This window comes from Suncus etruscus, chromosome 10 (genome assembly GCF_024139225.1).
Source record: "Suncus etruscus isolate mSunEtr1 chromosome 10, mSunEtr1.pri.cur, whole genome shotgun sequence".
In the NCBI taxonomy this organism is placed as follows: Eukaryota; Metazoa; Chordata; class Mammalia; order Eulipotyphla; family Soricidae; genus Suncus; species Suncus etruscus.
In genome coordinates, this window is record NC_064857.1 from 11,343,441 (window position 1) to 11,368,975 (window position 25,535).

Here is a 25,535-nt window from a genome sequence, read left to right on the forward strand (position 1 = left end):
TCTACAGTACAGTACCATGGTTTTTGGTGTTTTAATGTACCTACTTTCCTAACTTTCCTAACTTTAGTACTGTGTGTAAATTACACAACCTATGCAAATTAAAACAAATGGAAGTTTTCAGTTTGATATTTCTGGAACTTTTACTTATTCAGAATACTGTGTTGTCAAGAACTATGCATATACTGTACTACTGTATACAGTACATGAAGTTCCTCACTTAATGACCAATTCGCTTAACAACCAAGTCGTTGAAATGGGACTTGGTCGTTAAGAGAGGAGTAGCTGTGTATTTACTATGTTATATTGTATTATATTACATTACATTACATTATATTGCTACAGGTAGGTTTTAACGTTTTCCACATTTTACCTGTAATTGTAACATAGGTAAGGACTGCAAGAAGCACCTCACATTCACTGGGTTGTTGGTTTTGAATTATTTTCTGGTAATTGTATATTCAGGAATCTTCTATTGTCACCAAATTTTTCATGACCCATACATTTAGTAGCATGGACCCCTCGGAAGTTGTGACCTCACTAGGGTTTGGGTAGAAGATATAGTACAATGGGTGGCTTATCTTTCATTCAGCCTACCTGGGTTTAATACCAGGACCCCAATCCTATCTAGAAACAGAGAGCTAAAAATAAGCCCTGAGAAAGCATTTTGCACTGCTAAATTTAGTCCAAAAATAAATAGAAAAAAAAAACTAGTCTTTAGTACAATAATTTCTACCCAGTATCTGGTAGACCATTGCCAATCTACAGGTATATAAAGGTTGAAAACCATTGGTTTAGAAAGGTTATGTATTTATTACTTAGTGGGGGGGGTCCACACCCAGAGATGCTCAGGGGTTACTCCTGGCTATACATTCAAAAATTGTTCCTGACTTGAGGGACCATATGGGACGCTGATGGATCAAACTGCGGTCTGTCCTAGATTAGCACGTAGAAGGCAAATGCCCTACTGCTCTGTTCCCTAGATAGTTTATTTATTATAAGTACTTTATCTAAGTGTGTGATATGTCTTCTCATTTTTTTACATTTTTTATCTTAACTTTTTTTGGGGGGGCCACACCCATTTGATGCTCAGGGATTACTTCTGGCTAAGTGCTCAGAAATTGCCCCTGGCTTGGGGGGACCATATGGGACGCCAAGGGATGGAACCTCGGTCCTTCCTTGGCTAGCGCTTGCAAGGCAGAAACCTTTCCTCTAGCACCACCTCGCCGGCCCCATTTTTGACATTAACTTTTAAAGTGAAGACTTTAATTTTAATAATCTAGTGTATCAATTCTTTCAAATCATGCAGTTTGGGGTTTATCTAAATTAATGAACTTCTATCTATTTCATAATAGGTTTAAAATCTAAAAGTAATCCCATGCTGAGATAAAAAAAAAATTGTTCAGTGTTTATTTAGTCTGAGGAAGTGACAAGGGAATATGGAATAAAACAGTCCCCTTGTCAGTCACTATACATGAGACAATGGACCTCACTGGAGCAGAGTGGGGATAACTCTCTTGTTTAGAAATTAGTTCTTGTGAGCCAGCAGCAGACATCTTAGTTCTCAGCCAGGAAAATAATCACCTTGGGGACCAAGGGACAGATCGCCAAAGAATCTCTAAAAGTAATTATTGAAGCACACTTTTGACTTGCCTCATTCTTTAATGTTATAACTATTCAATTGTAATAAATTATACACTCAAGGGTAATAACAATCAATAAAAAGAAAATTATTGAAGGAAAAGGGCAAATTGAGAACTGTTGATAATTCTTTTTAGTCCTTATACGTACCAACACTCACTTAATATAGTGAAAATTGAGTAATATGTGTTTGTTGACAGGCATTTGTTGATTATACGCAATTTGATGCAAAGGATTTTTTCTGCCAAGCATCATAAAGAAACTAGCATCCATCATAATGCTCCTTTTTTTTTTTTTTTTTTTTTTTTGGTTTTTGGGTCACACCCAGCAGTGCTCAGGGGTTACTCCTGGCTCTATGCTCAGAAATCACTCCTGGTAGGCTCAGGGGACCATATGGGATGCTGGGATTTGAAACACCGACCTTCTGCATAAGAGGCAAATGCTTTACCTCTATGCTATCTCTCCGGCCCCGCATCACAATGCTCTTAAATCAACTTGTTATTGTATAAAAATGGCAATTAGCTTGAGCAGTGAGTGGTGAATAGGTTCAGCTAAAAAATGAATGGTCTGTGCACAAAAGTCATTTTTTTATGGAACACACTACAGGTAGGTGAATTACTTCAGAATAAAAGTAAAATGATTTATTGGAAATATATCTTATTAAGAAATATTTCTATGTCCACATATCTAGTATAGGAGATAAGGGTATAATATAAATTTTATTTTTCTACAAAATATTAATTTACTACATAGGTTTAACTAATGCATGTTAGTGAATAAAAGTTCAAATACAAACAACCTATGAATTATACGGGTCATTTGAGCCATGTTATGAAATCCAAAACTATAGGGATGTTTATCTCCAAAGCACTGAATACACATTCCTCTCCAATGCACATGAGGCCTTCTCCAAGATTGAACACATGCTGGGCAACAATAAAACCAAGAGAATAGAAATTGTATTGACTATCTTCTGAGATCATGATGCACTAAAAATAGTAGTGAATTACAAAAAGAAATGAAGAAATTAAAAACAGAAACACCTGGAAATTAAACTGCTCATTACTGAGAAATGATCAGAGAGAATAACATATGACTTCTGGAAACAAATAAGATTAAAGACTCATATGATCATAATTTATGGGACAATGCAAAAGCTACACTATGGGGAAATGTTACAATTTTTCAAACATTAATCAGGAAAGAAGAAAGGTCTTACACAAATAACTTAATGACACAGCTTAATAAATTGGAAAATTACCAAGAGAATAAGCCAAAAACATGCAGAAAAGACAGGCAGGATATAATAAAACTTAAAGCAGAAATTAATTGAATGTATACCCAATGACAACTTGGACAAAAATTAATGAAATGAAAATCCAAAAATATCTAAATCATCAATGAAAACAAAAAAGAAAACAAAAGTTACTTCTTAAAAAAACAAGATTAGCAAGATTCACAAAAGAAAAAATATGTAATAAACTGAATCAGAAAGGAAAGTTGCTATATATCACAATTGAAGAATATTTTCTCAACATAGTCAAAGCCATATCTTTTTCACAACCCATGGTGAACTATTGATTGGGGTAGGAATGAATGGAACTGTCTTGACACCTACTTGTTCCAAGATGGACTAATCCACAACCTACAGAGAAAACTGTGTTTGAGGAGAAGCTTTCCTTGGATCTTATAGAAAGATTATGGGGTTAGAAAAACTTGTGTACCTGGAGCCTACAGATGGTCCTAAGGCAGGATGCTTCATTGGTAGGGATAACCTGTTTTTAGGCCCAAAGTTTTTCTTTAGGTCTTCCGAACATTGTTGCACCTATGCAAAAATATTGCCAGCCTTTATCTTTAGAGGCATATACCATAATCATGGGAATGTAGTCACGTAATTATTAGAATCATGGGATGTAAATTATTTTGTTTTTCTATAAAGTCAACTAGGGAGAAATGTTGGTTTACTGGTCCTACCCTAAGCAATATTCGTACCTCACCCTAGGAAGTGATCTGGTGATGGGATATTTGATTGTTTTCTTCTTGGTATTCCTCTCCCATCCTAGGGTATGGCCTGGTTCTTGTCAATAAAAGCAGGGGTCTGAGGAAGGCAGAGGCTCATTCTTTGGGCTTCTTTTACTAAGCTGCATTCCTTTTTAAAAGCAGAAATCTTGGGTGGTTGAATTCCTTGCTTGAGAGCAAAATTTCTTGAACCCATTCTTGTACCTTTTCACTGTGGATTTCTTCCTGCATCAACGTTTGCTTCCAGACCTGCGTCTCACCAGATCCTCATTTTGGAATCTTGGTTCCACTAGCAGTGTACATTGTACTCAATGGGGTAAAACTAAAATGTATTTCTCTCAGATTTGGCATAAGACAAGATTGCACCTGTCCTCCACTTCTATTCAATAAAATACTGTATTTACAATAGTAATAGGACAAAGGGGGATCTACTCTACCATAACAAAACTTACCAGCATCCCTTCTTCATGATCTGCTTTCCACTTAGATAACCATAGGACTATTATCATGGTTTCTTCATTCTGCCTGAAGTTTTGTTACAGCATACGTTAAAAAAAACTAAATGTATGTAAACAAAGATTCTATGATAGTTTACAAAACATATTATCCTTATTTGAGCTAAAATATCTCTTCTGAGAAAAACTATCTCCAAAATAGCCTTGTCTTGGACATTATTGCTGCTTCCCACAGTGTCACCTGTGTCATTATCTAAGCAGAATGCAGTGTTCATAACTGATGAGTTTGCTTATGCATCATCGTAATTAAAGAACACAAATGAGAACACAAATATGCTTGCCATGATTGCATCCCAAGTCTCAGGGACTTAATAAACCAGTTGTTGAGACCATGAACCCTTAATGGAAAAAAGTTGTTACTTTTTTGGGGAATCATTACTTTAATATATTTTCTCTGGTATACATCTCAATGTTTCAGTAATGTTTGTTTCTAAGGAAGTCAAATAGCCAGCCAGCCAGCCAACAAATATTTTACCAGCCAGCCAGCCAGCTAACAAATATTTTACCTTCATGCTAATAAAATACATTTTAACCACTCATTGAGCATAGTGGAAGAGGCGAAAAGTGGTAAATTATAATAAGTAGTAAGTAGTCATAGGGATAGAGTGTTGAAGTAAGTAGCAAGGGAATATGAGCAGAGTAGAAAAAGAGTTAGTTATACTCATGTGCAATCATATGCTTCTTATTTCTTTCTCCTGTTCATAGTGTGTACATTGTGTCCAGTGTTCCAGTACAGGAGGCTACTTCTAGGATTTGGAAAAATTACTTTGAGATCATCTGTATCATAGATGTTACTAAACTCTATTAAGATCTCTACATAAATATTTAAGGTTTTGGAGGACTACAGTAGAGATTGACTTGCCTGTAGCTTCCTAAGATAAGCCTCATGTGTTAAATCTATTGCTTATAAAAAGCAGTAACCTAGCAATCTGAATATTATTTCACTGCAGTCAATCTCCCTTTGCCTTCTTATGAAGGTCAGTTTTGAATTTCATACAGGGAACTCCAACTGTGACCATTCAACACCAATATCATCAGTCATCAGATAAATAGAAATTAAAGTTATCATATATTAATTAATGTCCTTTAGAATAGCTAAAATTTTTAAAGAGTGACTAAGTTAATATTTAAAAATAATATTATACATATAAAGGCATATTTTTCTGGGGCCTGTAGCATGTAGGGTGCTTGCTCTTGCTCATGAAAAATTTTAATTCTATCTTCAGCAAGCACCACATAAGAACTTTTGAGTCACAATATCCTCTCACTTGTCTATGGGTTTTAAGAAAAAACTCACAGAGTGATGAGTTTAGTTAGAGAAATAACTACACTGACAACTATCATGACAATGTTAATAAGTGAGAGAAGTAGAATGCCTGACTCGAATATAGGAAAGGGGTGAGGGAGGAGGGAGAAGGGGACAAGGTGGTGGAAAAGTTGCACTGGAGAAGGGGGAGGGTGTTCATTTTTACAACTAAAACCCAACTACAAACTTGTTTGTAATCATGGTGCTTAAATAAATATAATTAAAAATCAATATCATATATTTTGATATATATTTGAATAAAATGATATATTTTGATATTAATTCTAAAAAATGAACATTTGAGTATCACCAAAAGTGATTCCTTAACATAGATCCAGGATTAATCTTAAAAGCCACTGAATTTGGTACATATATTTGAATTTGGTATATACATATATTGAATTTAAAATAAACCAAAAAATTAAAAATAATTTTACAAAATTTATAGGTTTAAAAATAATAGTTAATTTGTGATCAGATAGTAGTTTGTTAAACTGTGATAAAATTTAAGTACATAAAGAGTGTTAATCCATATTTATTGTTTATTCCTAAACGATAAGTGAAATTTGCACTTTCTGGTGGAATAAAATACGGACATGTTGTTACTTTAAGACACTAACAAGTACATTTTAACTACAGCAGTTGTTTAGTTAAATAAACAGCTTTTTAATTAAAAAATATCCTATCAAGATATACCAGATTCTCTGGAAACTGAAAGATTGAAGTATGGAAAAAGCCTATATGGGTCAAGCAATATTCATGAGGAATATTTCATTTCTAACTTTATTAGACTTCATGATGTAAATAATCCCATGAGATTATTGTTTGTGTCAAGTTTATAATAAAAGAGCAAAGAGGTAGAAATATGATCAAGTTTATACAAGTAGGCACTAGAATAGTCTAATAATTACTTTTCTGTGTGTTTGTACCTATTTGTATTTAGGTACATGCACACACTAGAAATTAAATTCATGGATTCGGGCATGTGAAGTTTGAGACATACATTGCTCAGACATCTAAAGCTTTTCTGTCATACCCACTTTCTATCCATGAGTATTGAATACCATCCCTCACTAACTAATTTCTTTAAAATGATTTCCTTTAGTGTTTATTCTTTATTTTAAAATTTTCTCCTATCCTCTTTGTTGTGGTGGTTGTTTGAATGACTGGAAAGTTGCACGATTTGTTGTGTTTCTTGCTTACATTTAGCCACCATGAAGCAAAGATTGAACTCTTTTCTTATGGTTTTGACAAAGGCATATGGAATTATATTCAACAATTGGGAAAATTATGAAAATCAAGCTTAGGGCCTCAAAACAACATACAGCCATTTAACTCTTTTCCTGAGTCCTTTCTTATATCACATATAATAATGAAGTGTTTTCTTTTTTTATTCTTTCTGTTTGTTTGTTTTAGTTTGGTTTGGTTTGGGTTTTTTTGTTTTGTTTTTGGGCTACACCAGGTGACGTTTAGGGGTTACTCCTGGCTATGCATTAAGAAATTGCTCCTGGCTTGGGGGAACATATGGACGCCAGGGGATCAAATTGCTGCAGTGTGTTCTGGATCAGCTGTGTGCAAGGCAAACGCCCTACCGCTGTGCCATTACTCCGGCCTCGTCTAACAGTTTTTATCTTAAAATCTAAATGACTTTTAGTATTTTCAATATATTCTATTAACCTGTGTCCCTTTAGCTTGAAATGACTTTCTTTCCTCAAGTAGAAAGGAATTCTGCCCTATAACAATTTGTCTGCTTCTTTTTTTTATCAAGACTATTAGTAAGATAATTTGTAACCTCATAAAATGTTTTTCCCTCATCAGGATAAAACATTTATAATATATTGAGATTTGAGATTGCAATTCCTCATCTGCATAGCACTTTTTCCATATTGCATTTGGTTTTTAAACAGCCTGAATTTAAAAATTTTGATGTCCTTACATAGAGCAATTCCTCTGAGTCATTTCTGAGAAGTTGCTTTGCATCACTGCTCCATTGAAACATAATGATTTTCATATGCTTCATTCCCTCAAAAGAAACATCTTTAATTGAAGAAAGTAGGAGGGAAAAAAACTGGGCCAAATTTTCTCAAAGGATCATAAACTGCTTTCATAGTTAATTTGTGAAATTGTCTCTGCTCCTATCTTATCCAAAATTCCTACAAATATATATGTGCCTTTTTGTTTGTTTTAATAAATTAGTCTTTAATAAGAAATATTGTTTTTTATCAAAATGATTCAGGTAACATTATAGTAAACGGCATTCTTGTAAATGAAGTAAAATACAGAACATATGGATTAGAAAATGTGTCCAGTCTTTTGCCTATGATCAATGAAAAAATGATACCTCTCTTTAGGGGACTATCAAATCTAACATATTTTCCTTAAAAAAAAAAAAAAGAATATAGGGGCCTGAGAGATAGCACAGCGGTTGAGTTTGCACGTGGCCAACCCAGCAATGACTGGTTCAAATTCTAGAATCCCATATGACCTGCTGAGCCTGCCTTGAGTGATTTCTGAGCAGAGCCGGGAGTAAGCTCTGAGCGCTGCCAGGTGTGGCTCAAAAACAAAAAATAAAGAAAGGGAGGAAGTAAGGACAGGAGGGAGGAGAGAGGGAGGGAAGAAAGAAGGACGAGAGGGAGGGAGGGAGGAAGGGAGGAATGAGGAAGGAAGGAAGGAAGGAAGGAAGGAAGGAAAGAAGGAAGGAAGGAAGGAAGGAAGGAGGGAGGGAGGGAGGGAGGGAGGGAGGGAGGGAGGGAGGGAGGAAGGAAGGAAGGGAGGGAGGGAGGGAGGGAGGGAGGGAGGAAGGGAGGGAGGGAGGAAGGAAGGAAGGAAGGAAGGAAGGAAGGAAGGAAGGAAGGAAGGAAGGAAGGAAGGAAGGAAGGAAGGAAGGAAGGAAGGAAGGAAGGAAGGAAGGAAGGAAGGAAGGGAGGAAGGGAGGAAAGGAAGGAAGGGAGGAAAGGAAGGAAGGAAGGAAGGAAGGAAGGAAGGAAGGAAGGAAGGAAGGAAGGAAGGAAGGAAGGAAGGAAGGAAGGGAGGAAGGAAGGAAGGGAGGAAAGGAAGGAAGGAAGGAAGGAAGGAAGGGAGGAAAGGAAGGAAGGAGGGAGGGAAGGAAGGAGGGAAGGAGGGAAGGAAGGAAATGAAATAATATATAAAATTTTAAAACATTTTTGTTTCTGTCAAGAGGTCTGTTTTGGGAGTGACATGAAACCTGAGTCATTGATTGAAGATTTATGTATGGGATTCTGGGGTGGTGGGATTTGAGGTGGGAACACATGCCTGAAATCCTGCCTTAACATTATAAATCATGTTGCCTATTTTTAATTATTATAGAAACAAATTTCAAAATAGAAAAAGGTCCGAGAGATAGTATAGTATTTAAGGCACCAGTCTTACATGCAGTTAACTCTGTTTCAATTCCCAGCACTTCAAATGGTACCCAAGCACTTCTAGGAGTGATTGAGCACAATTTTGGAAAAAATTTTGTGAACATCCAGGTATGGCCCCAAAGAAAGATCCCACATATAATGAATAAAATGTTATATTTCCAAACTTCCTAGGACAGATTTTGAGCTACAATACTCTCATCTAATAAAATTTAATACAGCTTTGCCAGGTCACTTCAACTTCTAGGTAGTCAGAGTCAGCTGTTCACACAAAACCTATTATGACAAAAGCATAATGTGTCAACCTGTCTTATCTCACAAATCACACCTAAATTAAAAAATATAGCATAGTCTAAGGATCCAGAGAGTGATCTGCCACCTGGTACTCTCTGATGCCTTACTGCCACTTTCCCATATAAACATTTACCTACACAATGCTGGCCATCTTGCTTTTTATCACATATGATCACATATTTGTATATATTTTTAAGTTGTGTATTGGCACCACACAAAAAATAAATTTTTATATCACAGCAAATGACATACAATTGAATGAGAAAACGTATTTGCACACATATATCTAACAAAAGTCTAACATTCAAGATATACACAGAGCCCGGGAGCAAAGGAAGAGGGATATGGGATGCATGCTGAGAACAGGGATGGAGGGAGGACAACATTGGTGGTGGGAATGCCCCTGATTCAATGTCACTATGTACCTAAAATACTACTGTGAATGATGTGTAATCCACTCTGGTCAAAATAAAAATTATTAATAAAAAATAAAAAGTTGAGCATGGCAACGAAAAAAGAACTCAATTAATCAAAAGAAAAATGTATTCATAAAAAGGTAAAGAAGGGGCCGGAGCCTTGACGCAAGAGGTAAGGCATCTGCCTTTCCTGCTCTACCCTAGAACTGACCATGGTTCGATCCCTTGGCATCCCATGTGGTTTCCCAAGCCAGGGGCGATTTATGACCACATGGCCAGGAGTAACCCGCAAGCATCATCGGGTGTGGCCCCAAAAAACAAACAAAAAAATTTTGAAGAAGTAGTGAACAGTAACTTCACTCAACAAGACATATGGTGGGGGGCCGGGCGGTGGCGCTGGAGGTAAGGTGCCTGCCTTACCTACGCTAGCCTAGGAGACGGACCGCGGTTCGATCCCCCGGCGTCCCATATGGTCCCCCAAGCCAGGAGCGACTTCTGAGCGCATAGCCAGGAGTAACCCCTGAGCGTCACCGGGTGTGGCCCAAAAACCAAAAAAAAAAAAAAAAAAAAAAAAGACATATGGTGGACCAATGTACATACTAATATTAAAAAAGGAATGCAGTTCAAATAAGAAAACACCTTCCAATAAAACATGAAACTCTAAGTATAGCCACAGACAGTACTTCTCATTCCACTGAGATTCTGGCAGCACTACAGTGGTATGATCTCCAGGTAACAAAATGTGTTCAGTCTTAAGCAACTAGTAAGCATGTATGCGAAAGCACTGTAACTGAAATATATAGCATCATTTAAGTCTCACAATTGTGTGAGCACACTGCAACCATTTGTACAAACATCATAGTAAAGGGGTCTGCATGTATGCAAACACCATAATTAAATTCATGAGTATTGCAGTAACATAAATAGCAACATAAAATGGAAGGGGGGTAGTTGTCCTAAGAATTATTCTTGAGGTTCCCCCAACCCCCCCAAAAAAAAACCTGAAGGAAATTGTTCAACACACTCTGAGTTAAGCTTAGCTTGATATCAAAAGAAGTCATGAGTAACACGACCAAAGAAAATAACTCAAATGCCTCACAAAAGATGAGTGCATAGTGATTTAGAATATATCCACAATAAAATACTACTTAATAATTTATTTTTTAAAAATTCTTGTTTTCAGGAACTTGTCACATATAGATTTTGGAACGGAACATTTATTTAATGGTTCTGTAATAGAGAAAACCAGAATAACTGACAATTTATAAAATCAGACTTACTTTTGACTTAACACAATAAATATATAACATTTATTTTGCTTGCAACTTAAAATTAAATTGATGTGATACAAGTAGTTGTCAATATATTCATGATCTGATGCAAAACTAAATTAATGCATTAAATTCATCTAGGAATAAAGTCTTTACTACTTCAGGCTCTGAAACACAACGTTAGTGCTAAATGATAACCAAGATAAACTCACCAGAAAATCACTAATTTTTTAGAGGTATTTTTAAGTAGTTGCGTGGAAAGGAAACAGAACTGATATGCATATCCTTGTATAAGTAAGGGCAGGATTTGATTTTTAGACCTTTCTGTCTCCTCTCACCACAACACCATTGATGGCTGTGTTCTACACACTGAAAAAAATTAATGGGAATATAATAACAATACAGAGGATGTTTATCTTGTGTGCCCCTTACCAGGGTTGGGTCATTGGCACCCAATATATAGTTCTTCAGCCCCACTAGGAGTAATCCCTGAGATCATGTCCAGAAGTAAGACCAATCACCACTTTGTGTGGCCAAAAAAACAAGTAATAATGATAAATGATGATGATGATGATGATGATGATAAAATACTATTTTAATTGCAAAGGAACCATAATTTAAAATACTTACGATTTCTTTAAGATCGTCAGTAAAATTCCTATCTTCTCTTCCAAATCAGCTGGTCTGTATAAATTATGATCACCATGCAATTTTTTAAGATAGACTGCTATATTATGGGTTTCTTCAGATTTGGGGGGTTCAATTTCTTTTCCTTTGGGTTTTCTGAATAAGGAAACAAATATTTATACAACAGAATGTTACATAAAAATTGTTCACATGAAATTTTAGTTTGTTATCAAAAGTAGAAACTCACCAAGATAATTTGATAATTTACTAATACATCTTTTAAATGATGTGGATTATTATTATTTAGTATTTTTAATTTTAATTAATTAATTGTGTTTGGGGGAATTATTTCAATAGTGCTAACACTTACTTATTCCTCTATTAGTGCATTTAATCTCAAAGATGAGAATTGACTTCTAGAGCTAGTAGTTTATTTCCTCCTTCCCTGATTTTCAAATGCAAATAGAGGTACTTCAAGGAATTGAGTGCATGTTTTGTATTTAGAAGTCTTGATTTTGATTCTGGTATTTTCTGGTCTCCTCAAAACAGCTACAGATGGCCCAATTGTACACATGTGCCATCACTACTTTCTGTAGCTTATAATCACATATTATAGTACTTAAAATATTTTCTGTTGATCCCTAAAATTTTTTGTTAGTTGTCTCATTGTTTGTGCATCCATATAAGTATAGCTGGTAATTACAAACAACCAGAGTATTAAATGAAATCTAGATATTTATAAAAGGTTATTGAACTACTTTTTGTGCTTGTATCTTCAGTGGCCACACCTGATGGAGTCCAGTACTACTCGGGACTCTGCACTCAGGAATAACAACTTGGTAATGCTTCAGGCACCATGTGCAGGGGCATATATTACACCAGAGACAGCTATATTTAAGACAACTGCCTTTAGTCCTACTCTACCTCTGTTGCCCTCAATTATTTTTCCAGAAACTAAAGACAGCTTTAGTCACAAAAATACAACTATACAAATTATTTTTTTTTCACTCAACACGCACTATGTTAATACCATCTATTTATCTCAGCTTCATTTGACAAGTACCAAAATGAAGACATGGCAATTCTGTAGTAAATTCCAGCCCCAAATATAAGCTAAATAATTGTGGGCTTAGCTTTGTGTTGAAGAATGATACTGACTTGTCCCCCACATTGCCAACAAGTCCAATGTTAAAATTGAGGAACTGAAAGCAAATTCCTTTATAAAATTTTGACAGTAAGTATTGGAATCCTGTCATCTTTTATAAGCTAGAACATTTTAAGATTAGAGAGAGGTAAACAATATTTCCCCTGGTTTTTACTAAATGAATGACCTTGCCAGACTCAAAGTTCTCTTTTCATTTCTAAAATGCAATAGAAAGTCCAACTAAGAATAAATAGTTGAACTTACATACATTATATAGAATAAAAATTTTTCTTCAAATATGTAATAGGCTATGCAAATATGCAAGAAAGTAATTTGGAATATCTTATTAATGGATACCTCCAGGGCTATTTAAAATTAAAGTTCTAATTTCAAAAAAGTTAGATTATCAGGATAAAAACTCAAAATAACAATATTTTAACACTTTTATCAAACTAATTAAATAATTTGAATCATATATTTCCCTCTATCTACAGCTTAATTTAAAAGCATTTATTGAAATCCCAGCCCATGCACAGAGATATTCATTGTGCTCATTATCTCCTTTCAGAAACTGGAATCATTTACATTTTTCCACTTTAATCACATTAGATTTCCTACTTAAAATATTACTGAATTGGTCACACACCTGGATAATTATAAACCTACATTTTCTAATTTTAACTAATCATTGATTATGTTTACCATTCTTAAATTAGGTATTTTTTGAGATTTTACATACTAAGTTCAATGGCTTTCATCTATTTGCTTTTTTTATCCCCATCTCTATCTTCTATAAAAAAACAAAAACTTGGCCTTCCTACAAAAGCCCTCAACTTGACCTCTAATAGAAAATAAGGATTATTGATAGCTTTTGAGAAAAAAGTTATAAAATAGCTTTCAGATACATTATTAATTCATTTGAACAAATTTTAACTTATTGATTAAAAGAATTAAATGTAGAGAAAACATGACTTATAGCTTTTCAGAATTTTCAAATTTTGGTCATTGATCACAACCCTCTAATGATTAATTATCGTAAGGTAACTAATAAATGGAGCAACTTTTGGGAATCAGAATGACCAATATAGAAGCACCACAAGGCAAATTTTATGCTATCAATACTACAAGGTTTTAATTAAAGCCTTCGAACCACAGAATTGACTTTCTTTAGTGGATTTGTTTTCCCCTTTGGTGCCTATTATCTGCAATGAATAGAGCATGTATGACATCACTGTGGACAGTAATTTTCTGCTGAACTCACAAAATTTTTATGTCCTCTTGATACATTTTCATGAATTCCACACAAATAAAGCCAGGCCATTTGAGATCTATGGGCCACTTTAAATCTAGATATTGTTCCTAGTTTCCTAGATCCTAGAAAATCTGTTTGTGTTCTTCCTAAGATTTAGGTTGATGCTCTGATTTCGCAAGTGATTACATTATTATGTCACTTATGCTATCTTCTTTTTAAACATTTCCTGCAATCCCATATGTTATTTATTTAGAAGTTGTTTTCCTATATTCACTTTTATATAGGCTAAACCAAAAATAAAGAGCATTTATTAAAAATATGAGGATTTATCAGTTATTGGGGTCATGCTAAAGAGTTTGTCTGTCACATATGACATAAACATAAAATCAATAAGTAAGTCTTTTCTACTGAAATGTTATCATCTTCACTGGGACCAGTGATTCTCCTCAGCAAATGAATACCATATTTTCTTATTCCTCTCATGCTTTTCTTTCTATCCTTTTCTTCTTACCTTTTACTTTGATTTTTCCACAGGTTCATATTAGAATATGATTAATAGACTGAGCTATTCAAGCGTCCTTCATAATTACTACCAACCAATCTTGGTTACACTTCTAGTCAAGATAAAAGATAAGAAGCATGACAAAGCTCTTTCCTTCTGAATAATCTACCATTGATTAGTTGTAGTTATAAACAAAATATTTAGACTCAGTTCTTGAATCTTTCTTGTAAGAATTCTTTACAAGTTCCTTAATGCAGGGAAGTCCTATGTATAAGCAATTAACATAAATTGCCACTCCAGTGGCACTATGCTATCTCTGTACATTGTCGATCTCAATGCTGGTTACCATATTTTAGCAATATATAATTTGGGGGTGTATGTGGAGCTACATACAGTGCTCAGTTGTTACCCCACCCCCCTCTCTTCCTGTGTAACCTTACCTACAAGAAAGACCTGCCCATTTCTGGGAAGGGTCTTGGTGAGGTCTCAAAAGATTTGGCCTGAAGGCCAGGGGAGATGGGAGGATTGATGGAGGATGGAAGCAGCAGGAGGAAAGATGAAAAAAGTAAGGCGCAGGGCAAGCTGAGGAGGGAATGCTTAAATAGGTTTAAGATAATAGGCCACACATGTTGGCCAGGCCAGAATAAAGATGATATCTCCTGATGCCTGATGCCTGTGAGTTTTCTACCTGCCGCTATTCTGAAAGCTGCTGACCCGCCGGCTGGAGAAGGGGTTGCTTACGCGTGGTCCTGGGCTTTCATCTCTCCATCAGCATCCACCACCATCCAGCCCAGCCAAAGGGCAATAATGCAACATTCATTCAGGTCTTAATCCTGCTCTCTTTTCAGAGGTTACTTTTGGTAATCCCCCTGACCATACAGAATTTTATTTTCATGTCATTTGAGACACAAAAGCATAGCAATAGTCAGAGTTCTAAAACTTAATCTTCCCTTGATAGACTTATCTTATGAAGTGGTATGGAAATTCTTCAATTTCTCCCTTCAATTTCTTTTTCCTTCCTCCTTCTTCTTTTCTTTCTACTTTTATTTAAATTTATTTATTTTATATTATTTTATTTATTTTTATTCACTTGTTCCCCTCCCTTTTTCCCCCTTTGGTATGATTTTTTTTAACATCTAACACAAGCACTCTACTCACTATACTATTGCTACGTACTGACCCCCAACTTTTTTCTAACTCCTCCTTTTCTTTCTCTTTGTTGGTTTTGTCTCACACTCCTGGAAATAGCTACTATATTATGCAATTAGAATATTAAAACTACAGGGTCCAAAGAGATAAGAGAATGGTTCACTGTTTTTTATTCTACCAACCCTGGCTCAACCACTGGAACATCACCAAAAGTAATTCCTGAGAACCACAGAAGACAGATTAAAATGACACTGAGGAAACAGAACTTCTAAAATCACAAAGAAAGACTTCATCATAAGTTCCACTCTTTGACCTGTACAGAGAGACTGATATCTCTAGATATAGAGGTCTGATTGTATCATCCAGATCGAAGCAGAAGTCTTCCATACACCACAAAAGCACCAAGGGGAGAGTAAATGAACTTGAAAGGAGTCTATATATAATCCCATGACAATATATTCCATGGGTGGAGAAACCCTGTATCTCTTAGGCCAAGGGGATTCCCATTTTGAATGACCCCAATATTTACTGTGCCTATGCAAAAGGGTGAAAAAAATTAAAGAGACAAAAAGCACAAAATAATATTTTTTCTTTTATCTAGATTTTGTTGATTTCTTTGTTTTGGGGTGGATATGAAGTAGTTGTCCATTTTTTTATTTTATATTTTTCTTTCTTCTTTTCTCTTCTTCCTTTTTGCGCTCTGTCATGTTTTCTATCTCATGACCATGGCCATTATGTGGTGCATATCTTTATTGCTGCAGTGCTCACTGGATCTTATTTGATACTTCTTTTTGAACTGTTGTGGTGTTTCACCTTCTTTTTTCCCCTTCGTCTCTCAAACCGAGGATGAGGGCCTCTGTAAGGACTCTGCCCATAGTCGGCGTAGTTGATTTTTACCCCATTCTATTACTTTTCTCTTCCTCAAACAAAACCACATAACTTGAACTATCTAGTCCCGCCTCCCAATTAGAGGGGGAAGTAATGGAGGTACCAAGACTGAACAGTTATAAGATCACTAAGTAATAAACTAGACACAGAGGGGACCACTCATTATAGCAGCCCCTGGGGTGACAGTGGAGGATATGGGAGGCAGGATGGGAGCGGAGGTGGAGGGAGGACAATTCGGTGGGGGGAATTCCCCTGATTCAATGTTAATATGTACCTGGAATATTACTGTGAACGATATGTAAGTCACTATGATTAAAATAAAAATTATATTTAAAAAAGTAATACTGAAAAGAGAGCAGGAGTAAGACCTGACTGAGCACTGCATGTCGCTCCACACACACCCCAAAACTGTATATTGCTAAGCTATGGTAACCAGCATTGAGATCAACAATATATAGAGATAGCATAGTGGTAGGGCACTTGCCTTGCATGCTGCCAACCTGGAAGGGACCCGGTTAGACTCCTGGCACCCATATGGTCACCCAGCCTGCCAGGGGCTATATCTGAGTGCACAGCCAGGAGTAACCCCTGAGAATCGCTGGGCGTGTCCCAACAATTAATCAATCAATTACTCAATATATAAATAAAGTTTAAAAAGGAAAGAAAAGAAAATGTGCAGAGTATGATACTTATTCTCTTCGCTTCATCAGGTATTCTTGGGGATGGTTGGGGGGGCACACCTAGAAATTCTCCTTGGCTATTTCTACCTGTATGTTCAGAATTACTCTTGGCAGTGTTTGGGATTGAACCCCGTTTGGATAGTATCTCTTCTCCTTCATCAGGTGTTCTTTCCTTTCTTTAAACTATTTAAGTCGAATCCTTATTTTGGGGCCATAACCAGCGATGATCAGGACTTACCCCTTGCTCTGTACTCAAGGTATTACATCTGCTAGGGTTCTGGAGACAAAAGGTGGTGCCAGAAACTGAACTTGACTTGACCTTGTACAAGGCAAGCAACCTATTTTCTGAAGTATTTTCTAAAGTGTATGATTGTTGAAGTTGTTTTAAGGTCACATCCATCAAGTCTCAATACTTACTTCTGGTTCTGAGCTCAGGGATGATTTCTGATGAAACTAGAAGGACTTATTTTTTTAATTTAAATACACTTTAGTCAGGACAGTTTGCCCTGATCTCTCACTATAACACCATAATTAATGGAACACTTACTGCAAATAGTCCCCTCTATGATCAGTTATTAAACTTCACCTCAATTCTGGTCACTACCACCATGTCATATCTTCCAAACACAGAAATCATCTGACTTATATTCAATGGATGTTCAGTCTTTACTATAAATTAAATAAATAAAAAAATAATATTTTGTTTCTCCCAGAAAATGTATGTATTTACATATTCCCTTTAGAAGAAAATTGTGAAACAGAACTTTGCTAGTTTTGAATTATATAAGAAAAACCATAATGAAATTTCAACACACACAAGAACTTCTGTGAAATGTTTTATAATCATAATAAGTATCATTTCATTTATTCTAATATTAAATATTTTGAGTAGTGCAGTTCATTATTCTTTAGCCAGATAAAAGTTAGCATGAAATTAGCACTACTTATCAGGATCTGTTCCACATGGGTAGATTCCAAGATACCAGGAAATAAAATCTCTTCCAAGAAATTTTAGAAAACCAGAAGCTAAGAAAACAATTTGGCAGACAGATATTTTAAAAAGTCTATCAGAACCTACTTGTCTAATTTTATATAGCTTCTCTAAATAATCATATTTATTATTCAACATTTATTTACTTATATTTTATAGAGAGTTTAACATACATCTAGGTGTATACTACACCAAACAATTGTTTCAAACATGCTTGGGACTAGGGAGAAAGTTCAATAAAGCATGGCCACACATATTCAAACTCATACATTTGATCTCTAACAATAAAAGTCTCCCTGTGCACCATTGGGTGTGTATGACCAAGTTTGGCTCTCAATACCACAGTCCTTTACAGAGTAGAGATCTGAGGAAAAGGACAACAGGCCTCTATTATGTGGTCTCTAAAAAATAAAATTATTGGAACAAAGACATATCAAGTAGAACATCCACACCACTTTACCCCAGATCATCTTTGTTTTACTACCACTTTTAAATATGAAAATTCAATTCTGAGCTTCTATCACAATATCCCAGTCTACCTAGACTCTATTGGGGGTGGAAATTGAGCCCACTCATTTGTGCTCAGGGGTTAATCCTAGCTCTGCACTCAAAAATTGCTCCTATCTTGGGAGACCATATGGGATGCCCAGGATCAAACCAGTGTCTATCCTGGGTCTGCTGCATGCAAGACTAATGCCCTACCGCTGTGCTACTACTTCAAAGTAGAAGTAGTAGTAGTAGAGTAGACTCTAAAGTCCAAACAAACATGAAAACTTTGTATAAAACACTTTAAGGAGGTTAGCTTATTTGGCTACCTGAACAATTTTCATGTGATTATTGACACATATTGTCATTTTATATGGGCAGTCCCTATGACGTCATAAAGAATTAAAGCTGTCTGTTCCTTCCTATTACAATGATTTTCAGTTATGGGAATTCCAAATACAATCAAGACAGATAATGGACCATCATACACAACCAAAAGTTTCCAAGTTTTTTGTAATGAGTGGCAGATAATGCATATAATAGGAATTCCATACAATCCACAAGGGCAGGTAAAAGTTGAAAATGCATAGGACACTAAAGCCTAATTAATGAAAAAACAAAAACAGGGAATGCCTTAAATTGACTTTTTATTTAGATCATTGTTTTCTCCAAATTTTCTCAGTCTGTCACAAAGACAGCCATACAAAGCCATTGAAAAACACTTCCAGGAAGACCTAAGAACCCAAACGGACAATAAATTCACCTATTTGGCTGAAATTGGACATGGACTAGGTTGCAGGAAACTTGATTATCAGAGTAAGAGGATAAGTTTACATTTCCACAGAGGACCCTCCCAAAAAGAAGCTATGGGTCCTACTGCACCATCTAAGGGTTCATCAAATTTAAAACTCAGAAATGCTTTTAGCTTTTCATCATTTAAAATATAGTCATTTATTTTATTTTACATTTTTGAACAAATAGAATCTCAATTAATTGTTATTTATATTAGTTATTTAGAACAAAAACTCTGACAACTATACAATGCCCCAACTCAGCAAGAAGTAGCTAAAGAGATTCCTCAGTCCCTAAACCCTAACAACAGAGTTTGCATTTCAGTGCAGTTGTACATTTAGAATTTATTTTTGTAAAATTCTAATATTTTCCCTTTTGTTGTTATGTTTCAAATTTTCTTTTTTTTTTTTCAGATAATTTTCAGCCCCACATTCAACTTAGAAATAAGAAACTAATTATAGGTTAGTAACCTCCTGGTTATGCCTTACAATTAATAACAATTTTTTCCCTTTTTGTTCTCTTGACAGTGGAGCAAATAAATTCCCTGGAATAAAAGAAAAAAAAATCTCTGCAATTTAAGTATGAATTACCTGAATCAGCCTGAAGTCCCTTTGAAAGGGACAATGAAACCTGCCAGTTCCCTATTATCCTGTGCAGATTTGATAACATCACCCCTTGGCTATGGAAAGCCACAAATCCCTACTGTTCAGTGCAGATGAAGATGTCAGTAAAGAGGTAGCCCTTCAGATCTGACCTACCTGGAACGACCTACTTAAAAACTTTTCAGCTTTACAAAAGCCAGAATCTGTAAACAATTCAGATGTCCAACAACAGCTAAGTGGCTAAAGAAATTGTGGTATATCTATGTAGTGGGATTCTATGCAGCCATCAGGAAAAATGAAACTATAAAATTTTCTTATACATGAATGGACATGGAATCTTTTATGTTGAGTGAAATAAGTCAGAGGGAGAGAGGTAGACACAGAATAGTCTCTCTCATCTATGGGTTTTAAGAAAAGTAAAAAACATTAATGTAATAATACAGAGACAATAGAGATGAGGGCTGGAAGGATCAGCTCACTGACAACTACCATGACAATGGTAGTGAGTGAGAGAAATAGAATGCTTATCTTGAATACAGACAAGGTGTGGGGGAAGAGGGAGATGGAGGGCATTGATGGTGGGAATGTTGCACTGGTGAAGGGGGGGTGTTCTTTTATGTTTAATTTATATAAGTAAAATATTATTTATATAAGTGAAGCATGTTTGTAATCATGTTCTTTAAAATAGATATTAAAAAAAACTTTTCAAATACAAAAGGAAGAGGGAGATCTTGTTCTATATAACTGTATTACCCCTGCAGCAGTCCAGCATCAGCCATAAAAGGGTCCTCTCTTTTAAGAAAGACCTTAATCAACTGTTATTGGCTAGCTAGAGCTATTAACCCCACCATCATCGAGTGAGGCTCTGGTGGAGAGAGTTTGGACTGCTTATCCTCTATTTTGTATACATGTTCCTTGTACCTTGCCCTCAGTCTGATCTTAACCCTGATCCCAAACCCAGCTCTCTCTCCTCTCTTCATTCTCTCCTCTTTCTCCTCCTTCTCCTCCTCTCTCTCTCCCCCTCCTCCTCCCTCTCTGTCTTTCCCTTCCCTCCCTTCTCCCTCCCTTTCTTCACCCACCCTCTCCCCACTCTTTCCTTCTCCAAGGCTCAGGGTTTATCAAAAGGCCCCTAGCTTGAACTATCTTGTCAGAGTCTTGTCTACTCAGACTCTGGCAATAAATATATTCAACAACTGAGTGGGAAGTAATATCTTTATATTTGCTACTAAAATTGTGGTCTATGGACAAACTACAACAGTAGTTACTTACTATCAATCAGTCTCAGCCCTACCCCAGAATTATTTTTTGTCAGAATCTTCTTTTTCTTCTAACATGTTTATTTTGGAAATGCATACAGTTTGCACACGGATTATTTCTGGCTCTGTTATTGTCACTTCAAGTGGCATTCAGGAAAGTATGTGGTTCTCGGGATAAATCTCAAGTCTCCAATATACCAACCAAGACACTTAACTCTCTGTGCTTTCTCTCCAGCCTGGTTTCTGGATACATACTGCTCCCACCAACCCCAATCCCTAGGGTCTTAGGAATTTGAGAAGCACTGACTTAGACTTTGTCATAAGTCACTTTGAAAGCAAAGTCAATTTTTGTCACAGACTATAAAATAATTCCACCACTGTAAATGGGTAAAGATACCTTTTGATATTATATACCATGAAGTGCTGAGTCTATCATCCTCCATACTACTAATCTTTAAATCACATTATAAATAAAACCCTTACTTATATGTTGAAATATTCAGTATTCAGTCTATTCAGATTGATTTATTTCATATAACAATAATCTTTTTTTTTCTTTTTGGTTTTTGGGCCACACCTGGCATTGCTCAAGGTTTACTCCTGGTTCTGCATTCAGAAGTCGCTCCTGGCAGGCTCTGGGGACCATATGGGATGCCGGGATTTGAATTGGGGTCCGTCCTTTGTTGGCCTTGTGCAAGGCAAATTCCTTACTGCTATGCTATTGCTCCAGGCCCAAAAATAATCATTTTTGTTTTTCACATTGATTTCCTAGCTTTAACATCTTACTTCTCTTTAAAAATAAATAATATTATAGTCTAATACTGGACTATAAAAATTATTTACTAATTATGGACATCATGATTACTTTTAAGTTTGGGTAATTACGAATAAAGTTTCTATCATTAGAGACAGGTTTTGGAAGATAATAAATTTCCAAGTTCAATGGCAAAGTTAATTTGAAAAAAAATATAAGTTAAACGGGAAATAAATGGCAAATATTATAATTATATAATTTATTACAAGAACATAAACATTTAGAATATATCTCCAAACTATAGCATACCATTTTTTATTCCAAACAGCAATGAATAAGTGCTTGCATAATTTTCAAGAACTTGTAATTCTGTGTTTGAACTTTTAATCAGTACAATGGATATTGTATCAATATTTCACTAATGTATTTACCTGATGACATGTGAATTAGAGAAATATTTCATATGAGGATATTGAATATTTTATATTTGACTCTATAAAACTTCCTTTCTTAGTACTTAGGTTATATTTCTATCAATGGTACTCATAGTAATGTAATGACAGATTTCATGTTAGCTTTCTACAACCATAGCTTCTCTAGCTGTAAAAAAAAATTAGAATTGGGTCTTCTAAATAGATAGGAAACTCTGTGGCTTTTTGTTTTGATTTTTTTCGGGGGGGGGGGGGGGGCAAAACCGGCGGCACTCAGGTGTTATTCCTAGCTCTATGCTTAGAAGTTACTTCAAGCTCAGAAGACTTTCTGGGATGCTGGGACTCAAACCCAGATCTGCCATGTGCAAGGCAAACACCCTATCCATTGTGCTCACTCCAGCCTTTCTGTGGCTTTTCTTTGGTAGAAACTGTTTTCTTCTGTCTCGTCTTTCTATCAATATATTTTATTTAAAGTGAATACCTAAATAGATTAATGGGCTTACACATTAACTTCAACTCTAAAAGGTGCAGAGATGGCATTATTATTATAAGAACTAGTCTGATAACTTCATCATGAACTAAACTATTAAGCTCATAGATCTTTTTTTTGAAGCACTTTTATATGCTATGTCTGTCTGATTCATGTGAAACACTTAGATGAAAATAACTTTGCTTGTGAACATAGAGGAGAGAATCTGATCAGAAAAAGATTTAGTCATTGTATAATAGCAAATACATTGATAAGGAGAAGGAATTCAATCTGATGAATGGATGAATATAAAGGCCTGCAAAGAATTCAAACATTCAAGGGTCATGTAAGCATCCTCAATTATATGGTAAAATTCAAAAGACACTTTCTGAAATAAAAATAATATGGAAGATATATTTAACTAGAAAAATATGCGAAAAAACAGCCTTAAAATAAATAAGTTACAGAATACAGTAACTAAACTAAAACTTGAAAATTCAACAGTAAATCACAGAAGCCAAAGATTAAATAAGTAAACTCAATAATATAACACATAAAAGTTATCAAACATTCCATCAAAAAAGAAAACTGGAATTTTTAAATATACATAATATAAGATATGTATGGGTCAACAAAGAAAATTAATATTAGTAGCATATTGGTTCTGGAAGTAGAATAGAGAAAGGAAGAGAAATCCTATGGTGTATCTGAAGATTTGGGAAATAAAACTTGACAGACAAAAGGGAATATTGTATCATATTTATTATGTTGAATCAAAAATATGTCCAACCAAAAATAATATTTAGCAGAGACACCACTCTGATATGAAAACTCTTTCAGGTAACCAACAGCTAAATTAATTGGTTGCCACTAAACTGACTCTTCATAAAATATTAAGGGGTGTTCTATAAAATAAACAGAATTACTATTTGGAAGTAAGAAGATATCTATCTATCTCTCTATCTATATGGGGAAAGAGTGAAAATAATTTTGAGATTTTTAGAAAAATGCAACATTAACTTGATGTACATTTAAGACAGGTAATCCACATGTAAAACTCTTGTTTTCCTCAATTTTCAGAAACTTTTTGAAATTTATATACTCTGTATCTGAGTTAAACAACTTGAAATTCAAGTTATGGGAGTCAAATTGCAGTATTTTTATGACAATCCATAGAATTTCCTTCATCTATGAATATATCTTTTGTCAAGTAGATTCCATCCTGTATTCACATTTTTCTCTAATATAATTGTTTCCTTCTGTTTCAGTCAGTTCTTTCATTTATTTTCAATAATCTAGAATTGCTTCAAGTGTATTCAATGATTGTTTGAGGTATTTATTATACCCTTTTTATGGTGACCAACATTTCCCATACTTAAATGCCCTAATAAGAGGGGTTTGCCCATACTTCAGTTCTGCTATTGCCATTGGTCACATACCATTCATATTAAATAAATTATAGAATGAGAATGCTGATAACTACTGGGTGAGTTATTTTAACAGTGGGTATTTAACATCTAAGATTTATGTTTTATTCTAATGTTTTATTCTTTTTTTTTTTTTTTTGGTTTTTGGGCCACACCCGATAACGCTCAGGGGTTACTCCTGGCTATGCGCTCAGAAGTCGCTCCTGGCTTGGGGGACCATATGGGATGCCGGGGGATCGAACCACGGTCCGTCCAAGGCTAGCGCAGGTAAGGCAGGCACCTTACCTCCAACGCCACCGTCAGGCCCCCTAATGTTTTATTCTATGTTTTATTCTATTATTTATGGTTTATTCTATCAACATCTTTGCTGGGTTACCTGAGCTCTTTCCTAGTGAGCATTTCTAGAAGTAAACTAGATATTTCATGAGAGGATTAAATTTGTCTTTTAGTACACACAAAAGTTCTGATAAAACTGCACACAGTGGCATTTGCACTTTCCTTTTATGAACCGGAGCACAGACACAAAATGAAAGTTAAGAGAGATATTATGATAAAAGTTATTCTCAGTGTTGTATAGTGGTATCTCTCTGCTGTTTTGATTTAGACAAGCCTGATAATAATGATGATAAACACATTTTCAAGACTGTTAACCATCTGTCTATCTTTTTAAGAAAGCATGTGTTTAGCTTTTCTCCCCTTTCTTCTTGTTGATTTTTGTTACTTTATTTTTATGTTCCTTTGTTTTGAGACTCACCTGACTGGGTTGAGGCCTGACTCCTAGTTTTGTGCTCAGATGTCACTACCAGCGATACTCCAGAGACCGTATGTGGTATAACAAAAATTTATTTTATGTTCTAATTTTGTGGCCCCATACATGTTGTGCTTTGTGAGTGCCTATATATTATTGATATTAGCCCTTAATAAATAAATAGTGTGTAACTATTTGTTCCATTTAGTAGGGTAAAGTGTCTTTTATTTTATATATAGCTTCACTTTTTTTTGGGGGGGTGGCCATACCCCCCCAAAAGTGACCATGGTTTACTTCTGGCTCTGTACTCAAGGATCAAACCTGTCAGGATTGTGGGACTGATGATCTGGGGAGCCAGGATAGAACTCAAGACAGCCACATGGCCTTCCCCACTTTTAAATTCTTTAGTACTCAGACCCAGTTTTTTTTCCAATGTTGACTTTTTCTACTTTGAATTTATTATTTGCATTTCTATTGTACTATAGAATTTATTTTTAA

The 25,535-nt window shown here is 35.3% G+C and overlaps 1 protein-coding gene across 1 annotated transcript in view; it reads right to left on the reverse strand.

Annotated features, from left to right (window-relative positions):
- Positions 1 to 25,535, reverse strand: part of CNBD1 (cyclic nucleotide binding domain containing 1) — a 226,598-nt gene that overhangs the window by 159,196 nt on the left and 41,867 nt on the right. The window contains exon 4 of the mRNA XM_049782419.1: positions 11,470 to 11,622. Coding sequence (XP_049638376.1) covers positions 11,470 to 11,622 — 153 coding nt within the window. The remainder of the gene's footprint in view (positions 1 to 11,469; positions 11,623 to 25,535) is intronic.